The sequence below is a fragment of the Anser brachyrhynchus genome, assembly GCF_964034855.1.
Source record: "Anser brachyrhynchus genome assembly, chromosome: 9".
NCBI lineage: Eukaryota > Metazoa > Chordata > Aves > Anseriformes > Anatidae > Anser > Anser brachyrhynchus.
The window spans coordinates 21,931,423-21,939,814 of NC_137703.1; the positions used below are offsets into that span (position 1 = coordinate 21,931,423).

Genomic DNA, 8,392 nt, shown 5'->3' on the forward strand with positions numbered 1-8,392 from the left:
CCAAATTTTAAGCTGGAGACTAAATGATTTTTTACAAAGAGGATTCCATCGAAGTAAGCAGTCTTAATGAACTTTCCTCTTTTTGAAGCCTTTCAGACTTAGAAAAAGTGCTCAAAACCAAAAATAAACCTAGTTCACTTATATTTTCTAGTACAAACTGAACACATACTGTCATCACAAAGACCTAGTAAAAACAAAGCCCACTGAAAACACAATATTGTCCATAAAGCAAGTCTAAAACTCTGTTGAGGGAATTCCACGTAGTCCCACAACTTGTCCTGCCCCTTTGAAATGGGAGGTCTGCTCTGTAAATGCCTGTCTACTGCAGGTCTTTGTTGAGCATTATTACCCAAAGGGAAAACAATGACATTACAGTATATCAAAAGCAGAAAAGATTAACTTACCTTTGTCATGTCTGTGCCTGTACATTCAACAAAAACATTTCTAGTGTTTAGGCTTATTTTTGAATGATCTCCTAAAACACGAAGAGAATAACAAATTAAGAAATGGTATTACTTATCTTGCAACGACACTGATTACTTTGTGATTCAGAAAAGATCATCATCTTCCCCAGCTTAACAACCACTATGTCTACTGCACCAACACTCAGAATTCTTACAAGAACAGCAGCGCTTTCTATTATCAAATTATAAATCAAGAAGGGGAAAAATACTGCACATTCTATCAGAAAAGGCAGACCAGACTTGCTGACCTAGCTGTCCTTCTACATTGGAAGGTACACAAATCTACAACCACTCTCTGTATCCAGTTGAAAAAGCAAGCTAGCAGAATAGCAGCCATCTGCTGGTGGCAGAGTGGTTCTTCACTTCCAGAGCATCTCCCCTTTCCTGGCTTTGGCAACACATCTGCCTTTGTAACACACATAAGAAAGCAGCCTTGGACAGGGAAGATTGAAGTGGTTTTTTTTAAAAAGTGACTTACACTGATAAACATCCATAGCTGCTTCTGCAAATAACCAAGATCTCGACTGTCATCTGAGCTACTCTGGCTTTTGTCTACATTAGTGGCCTAGTGCATAGGATGGGTTCCGTTTAAGCATGGATTTGTTTTTTGCCTTTCCTTGCTGTTGTGGGGTATGCCCTGCACCACATCACTGATGCACTCAAAACTTTTTCATCTTGAAGAAGCAAGGTGGACAATGCACTTAGGGGCATCATCTAAAACGTTTTCCTTGCAAATTGGATGCCAAGTCTCCAGTAGTCAATTCCTTTAAAAATTGGGGTTCTGTTAGTAAATGCTAAGTTATCTGAGGAGGCTGAACAGAAATCTGCCTCATACTGCCTGTTAGGCATAGATGTTCAGTGCATACGTTGAAAGAATTTCATTGCTAGTCACCAAATGGTGTGGACATATGCAGTCCTAGAATTGTTTGAGGTGGTGCCAAATAAAACCTTAGTCCTTCTCACCTTTCCTTGCCCCATTCCCTGATCCAGATGCACCCCACAGGAGGCAAAGGGAAGCACACGCTTAGATATACACAGGCATCGTTGCTCCCTCTGATTCCAAACAAGTCACTTAGCTTCTGTTTTTCTGTTTCCTACCTGGGAAACTAGGTCACAGCTAGACTGACAGTCAGGTACAGTGGCGAGGTGAAGACTGAGGGAGGGAGGGATGCTGTACACCCTTTCCAGGATGCTATGCTGTACCCCTTTAGAGCTGAAATGTACTCAGCTCTTCTGGACTCACTTCAAAGCCCATATAACCTTTCTTTTAAGTACTTGTAGATAATGGAAAAAAAAAGCAAATATTTACATTTTATTATCTGTCTAAAAAGAACTGTTAACCTGGAAGCTTCTCTCAAATACTCCTCTTTAAAGTACAGACAGTTTTAAGAAATTTAGCTTAACCTTTCTGATGAAATGTAAACAATGTGCAATGTTTATACGTGGAACACACTGAGGCTGGAGCAAGCCTAACTGAGAAGGATCAGATATGGCTGTTGACAGCACCTTCAAATTCAGAACAGTTGTTCTTAACCAGACGCTGTCACAGAATTTGAGCTGCCCTTTAAGATGATTTAGGTTAGCTGTTTAAGATTTGGATAAAGATTTTCAGGAAAAATACATCCAATGAGATTATCCCTGCAGATTTTATCAGTCACTGCAGGGAAATGGTTACTAATTTTTGACCTATATTGATCTATAGATGTATAGAAATACTGAAATATCTCTGTTAAGGGAGTAGTTTTTGCCATGTCATTAATTGGTTTCAGTAAACATGGTTCTCAAAAATCACCCCAAAGCTTCTTTTGCATTCAGAGGAAACCCACGTTTGGAAACACTGCAAAAAAGAGTTTAGACCAATTTATTTTTTTAACCCATTAAAGACTTCTTGAAGTTACTTGTGATACCAAAAGGATTCACAAGAACTGCTTCACACTGCTGCTAAATACACTGGCATTAAGATGTAAATAAAGATCCCTGTTCTAACCATTTAAAACACTACAAAGCAGACTATTCTAGTTACCAGTTTACAAAATAATTTCTTACTTCTTTTAGCTAAATCATGGATGAACAAACGACATGTCTAGGTATACAAAATGCTTTTCTAACAAAGGTTCCTACCACAAGGAACCTATCTTGAGTTTATATTATAAAAATGTAGAAGTATATGAGAAACTAAGTGCAGAGGTTTGCAGTCGGACTTCTACATTGTCTTGTCTGAGAAAAGAGGAATACTAGGAGCCCGAGGACAAAAAATGTGGCCTTGTTTAAACTGAAAGAAATATAGAATTCCATGTGAAGCTATAAGTAAAACAATTTGAATAGAAGAAAATAAATGATATTGCACATCAACGTTTCTGTTAGACACCATGACTCACAAAACAGCAGCAACAGCATAAACTAGTCATAAGAAATCTTACCATTGATGATCGGTGGCATGGACAGAACAACACCATTGCTGTCATATATGACAGGATAAAGTGGTTTGTTTTCAATCAGGTGTAAATAGTGTCGAAGATGGCTGTCAGTCTGGAAAAATAAAGCATAACCCTAAATTTCACATTAGCTCACTTACGAATTTTCCATTCTACCACAGTCCTCTGCTGAGATATTAATGGGAACTTTTAAAGAGGGCAGGATTGGGCTTACATCTAGGTACTTCACTAGCAAAAGCTATGCACTGTCAAAAGCAGGAAAACTTGGAAATCAGAGAGCTTGTTTTTTGTTTTCTTCAAAAATGTTATTTAACTTTTATTTATTTAAGGATTCTCTCAAAAATGTGTAACACATGCTACCCAAACAATGCCCTTGTTCACCACAGCAGACCTTCTACTGCCAAACCCACAAGCACCCATCCTTAGTTTATCAGAACATTCCTTAAAACTGCTAAAAATGTTCACTATGACACTTTTCATGATGAATTGCTGAATATTGACATGTTTACACTTAAATTTGATTCAAGATCTGCATCTGTTCCAATGACATGGGTATATGCTCTACCAAAAATAGTTTACTTTTAGTCTGTCTGATGCCTTGTTCTCTAGCTTTCACTTGTCTTCAGTCAGATATCTTTGAGAGTTTCTTTTACCTCTGTATGTGTGCTCCAACAGAGCTCTATATTTTAATAATAGTATCATTTTCAAGTACTGATGTTTAAAGTGGCTTACATAAATACTGTAAAATTAGACCTGTTAGAATCTTTTCCTAATGCTTACCTGGTTTCATCAGGATACTGGGCCAAGAGCAGTGCTACGCCTGCACAGCATGTAGCTGAGTAAATAATTTAATGTTGCCACCAAGTAAGTTGGCCCAATTTAAATAACATTTTAAAAAATATTATTTACATCCACTTTTTTCTCAGCTTTGTACAGTGAATATCTTCACAGTAAAGGCAAATATATAAACCTTTTACAGTACTATGAAGAGTATCACGAAAAGCAATCTTTGTGTTGATAAATTGGGAGGCTAACATTGAATTCACTATTTTAAGAGTTATGTTTAGACATCAAACAACATGATATACCTTTCATGGGCAATATAATTTAAGTATTACCATGCATTTCTCTTGAGTAACCAAAATGTGGAATGTTGATTGGCTGAAGGTACAGAAGATGGCTGGGTTTTTCTTGTTCGAACAACCCTTAATGCCAGGGGTATACAAGATGTAAATTCTTGGAAACTTAGCTTCCTGTCTTTAGCACAGCAGCTCTGAAAAATGACACTTACCCTATACAGATCCATCATTTGTGAAGCTGTGTACTCCTGCGATTGGTTCAAGGGCTTGAATTTAATTTCAGAAGGTGCTTTAGCTGTAAAAGTAAATGGACCAGCAATGGTGTCCAAGTCATGGGTACCTATTGCTACTAATGCTCTTCTCCTAGAGAAAGAAGGCAAAATAATGACTTTACTAGTAATAGCTGGAGTTCATTTGAGATGATGTTATGATGCTCAATATTCCTGTACATTCATAGATCTTACTGAAAAAAGCAGATGGGCAGTGTTGAGAAGCCTAGAAATTAATTTCACTCTGCATGCTACTGATGAGATACAAATGTTAACAACCCACACAACAGTCAAAGGCATATCCAATAGGACTACTGCAAAAGGATTTTTCCTCAACCTTTGCAGAAAATGTAGCAGATATTTATGCTGAAATGTACTGAGAACGGGCAGAAACAGGGAAGGAAATGAGAAGGATCAAGAGAGCTGTTGTAAAAGATTTTCCTTAGCACAAATATAAATATAATGCTTCTCCCCAACAGGCCTGTGAAATCTTAACGCGATTAAATCATACACAAACACTACATGCTACTTTAAGTTTAAGCACTAACCTGCAAATATTTTGGTGTAGCTTTTCTTGGAGGTCAATGAAACTGTCATAACGTTCTTTGGTAAAAGTTATGTTACGAAGAACTGCAGCTACAGCATGAGGACGGACTTTGGCAGTCTGCAACAGATTATAGATTTCAAGTACACAATATACAAAACTTAAACTGATGAAATGTGCCCTTTCCTTCATAAAATCCTCTTTTATAAAGTAGTAATCAAAATGAAAAATCATGAAAATACATTAGAAATCCAAAGGAAAAAAAAAAGCTAACAAAACAACTCCAAGTCTGGTAGAGGCAACGAGGTTTTCAACGTACCCTGTAATAGCCCAGAAGGGAAATGCAATCCGACTACCTGAAACTTTGATTTGACCTGCTACTAAATTCACCCAGAAAAATTTGTCTGTTCCTCCCCACTCCCCTTCCCTAAAAATAAATCACACTGAGTAGAAATATTTAAATTTCTTTAGCTCTTGTTCTGCAAATAAGATTTCCAGTCTCACTGCTGCTATTAAATCAGTCCTGATAATCAATTTCATAGCTATCTTCGTGGTTGAGAAATGTTCAATAAATATACCACAGTGCAGTAAACACTTTTACCTCTTCAGTGATAATCAGCCTCTGACCTTCACCTTTAGCTGGTATTATCTTTTCATACCTAGGGAGATTTATCCTAGAATAAAAATAGAAGTAAGTCTATAACTGAAAAACAGAATATTTGCAAAATGCAGGAAACTTTAGAAATGTGGCAACAACTGTATGTAGAAAATTTTGTTAGCAGCTGTCCTGGTTTTGGACATTGGGATTTGGGCATGTAGATTTTATTTATGCTGCTTAAACATTAAGTTTTCTATTGAATGGTAAACAGATAACTAAAATAGAAAGGATGCCTTCATGAAGATAAAGTCATAGCAGAAAAGTGAAATAAATTATTTGTATCAGTACTTATTACAGAGGAGCACAACGAAGTGCCTCTGCAGTTGTTGTTTACAGAGGACGAGTATCAACTGGAACAGCAGTTGAAAAAATTGTAGAACAGATCCAAAATGTAACAAGATTCTAGTCTAGTCTCTTAGAAGTATGTAACAGGCCCTCTCCAGAGGAACAACAGGGAAGCATACGGACATCTGACAAATCCAGCTGATCTATACATCAGACTGTCCTCAAAATCCAGTCAAGTGGCAAGGTTATTGACCAGAAATGGATGGGTATTCAAACAAGTAACAAAACACACACAAATCTCACAACTCTGTTACCTTTCTTTAAAGACCTGCAGTCCTCGGACCAACCCTTCGAGGCAAAGAAGATCATATCGATTGGCAGGAACATCGATTTTATAGAGAACGATGTCAGATGCACCCTCTGCCTTTCCTTCACCTTTTTCTTTACTTATAATGTCTTTCTCAGATGTCTGAAATAAAGCAAAAAAAATGTTTTTAACCTGAAATATCTTGACATTGTCAGCACTATGATAGTGAGATAATATAAATGGAAAAACTATTAAGTAGAAGTTTAAAAGTATAATTTGGATTTATATAGCAAGTATACATGCCAAGTATCAAAAATAATGTAAAATCAATATCCTTCTCAGATGTAAAGATCGTAATGCAATGTATCAAAAGAAAAAAATCACTATTAGAATTTGAATTGTTAAAACAGAGAAAGAAGCACGAGTCTGCAGGCTAGCAGATCCCAGTAGAGAACTAGGACCTTATTTACAGCTACACATCAGGAAAGATTGGTATTAACAGGTCTATTCTAAAATACAACATAACATATAGTGTTTAGATGTCTTTTGAAAAAACTAATTAAAAGAGCAGTTAATTCAAAAAGCAAAAACAGAATGGGGTCTACTGGAACAAGATTTATGTTGATACAAGCAAGAGGGTCAGCAAACTTTCACAAGTACAGAATCTAGTTCAAAACTTGAAACGTAAATGAGTTACAACTCAGGAAATAGAATGTCCAGGGCAAACATTCTTGTGGTATTGCACACAAAAATGCATACAAAAAACAGCCAGTAAGATCTTGCAAATATGTTTAATATTTGCCATATTTGCCTTGTGGCCTTATTTATGCTGCTAAATTAAACAAATTATTTGTCAACCGAGACTGCCAACCTTCACAAACTGTAGCACTATGCCACATTGGGGTCTCTTGCCCCCTAAAACAGTAATTTTGGGGTCTCCTTTTCAGATTCAAACCACCTGTGTTAATACAATCTGTTACAATAGCATTTTATACAAGACCCTAAAGGTATGTGTTACATGCTCTGAACTGTGCTACAAAGATATATGAGAATGTTTCAGGTTGAAAAGCTTGCTGCAACACTGTGCAGGTTAAAGGGGACACTGAAGTCCTGTCCACATCACTTTTTCAGAACAGCCCCATGGGCATGGTACCCTCCAGACCTTGCCTAGATATTTCTTTTGGTGCATAGTGGAGGGCACCGTCCAGCACTATAGTGGGGAATCCAGTGGCAATATGCAGTACAGGCTCCTACCGAATACATACGCTGTCATTCTGCTCCATCTATTGATCAAGTAACAAAAACATGACTTACAATGTCATCGAGCTCCAGACCAAACTCAAAGCAAAGCTCATCAAATTCTTCATCAGCTGTGGGGGGCGGGAAAAAACGTGAGTTTTGGTTTACAAGCAGAGCTCAGAACTCTAAAACGAAAGTTTGTTGCGTTTATTTTGTTGCATTTATTTTGAACGTTTTCAAAGCAGATAACAGGCAATTTTGAAAAGGGGGTGAAAGTCACGTAAAGAATTTTGTTTGTCTGCACCTGAGTAGCGGTTTCCTTAGTACGTGCATTTATTGACACGTTATTTTCACACTTACAGCGAGGGCCTCTGGGTGTCAGAGCCCAGCCGTGCTGCCAGCTGCTCGGCTGCGTGCCGCAGTCTCCGCGGCCCGGTCAGACCCGAGGAGGACGCGGCGGCGCGGCGGGGCCCCCCGTGCCGGCAGCGCCTCGCTCCGGGCCGGGCTCGCCCCCGAGCGGAGCCCCGCCGTGGCAGGGGAGCACATGCCCGCCGCGGCGGGGGAGCCTACAGCCACCGGCGTGCGTTGGGGAACTAAACCTGCTGCTTCGGCCGGGAAACGAGTTCTCCGGTCGCGTTTCTGAAGAGATGCGAGCAGAGGGCTCGTGCCGCCCCCCCGACCCGCTCCCCACGCTGCCCCTACAAGCCGCGCTGTGGGATCGCCCGGTTCCGCCCGTGCCCGGCGAGCCGCCGGCGGGAGGCCCGGGCCCGCGGGGCCGCCCCGCGGCCGTGCCCCGGTGCCGCGGCCGGGCCGTGCCGGCTCCGTGCTCGCCCCCCGATCCCCGCGGCCCCCCGGGGCCGTGCCCGCACTCACTGTAGCTGCGGCCCAGCGCCCGGAAGAGCAGGTCCCGCCGCACGCTGACGGTCGGCATGGCGGCACCCGGCCCGCCCCTGCCCGCCCCGCGCCTGCGCGGCCGCTCGCCACAGCGCTGCCGCCTGCCGGAGCGCGGGGAGGGCACCTGAGGGGAGCGGGGGGTGTGTGTTGTAAATAAATTATTTTATTCCTTAATTGCGTCGTCTGCGTGCCTGGGGGGGGGGGCTGTGTGTATGTGT

General features: G+C 40.6%; 1 protein-coding gene across 2 annotated transcripts in view; it reads right to left on the reverse strand.

The window, feature by feature from the left end:
- The window catches only part of FARSB (phenylalanyl-tRNA synthetase subunit beta), a 42,530-nt gene extending 34,233 nt beyond the window's left edge, over positions 1–8,297 (reverse strand). For both annotated transcript variants that reach the window (XM_080603728.1, XM_080603727.1), the window contains exons 1-8: positions 8,154–8,297; positions 7,356–7,411; positions 6,049–6,203; positions 5,393–5,465; positions 4,796–4,911; positions 4,191–4,341; positions 2,885–2,993; positions 405–475 (exon numbers count right to left, since the gene is read on the reverse strand). In XM_080603728.1, coding sequence (XP_080459854.1) covers positions 405–475; positions 2,885–2,993; positions 4,191–4,341; positions 4,796–4,911; positions 5,393–5,465; positions 6,049–6,203; positions 7,356–7,411; positions 8,154–8,211 — 789 coding nt within the window. In that variant the 5' untranslated portion in view covers positions 8,212–8,297. The remainder of the gene's footprint in view (positions 1–404; positions 476–2,884; positions 2,994–4,190; positions 4,342–4,795; positions 4,912–5,392; positions 5,466–6,048; positions 6,204–7,355; positions 7,412–8,153) is intronic.
- Positions 8,298–8,392: the final 95 nt, after the last annotated feature.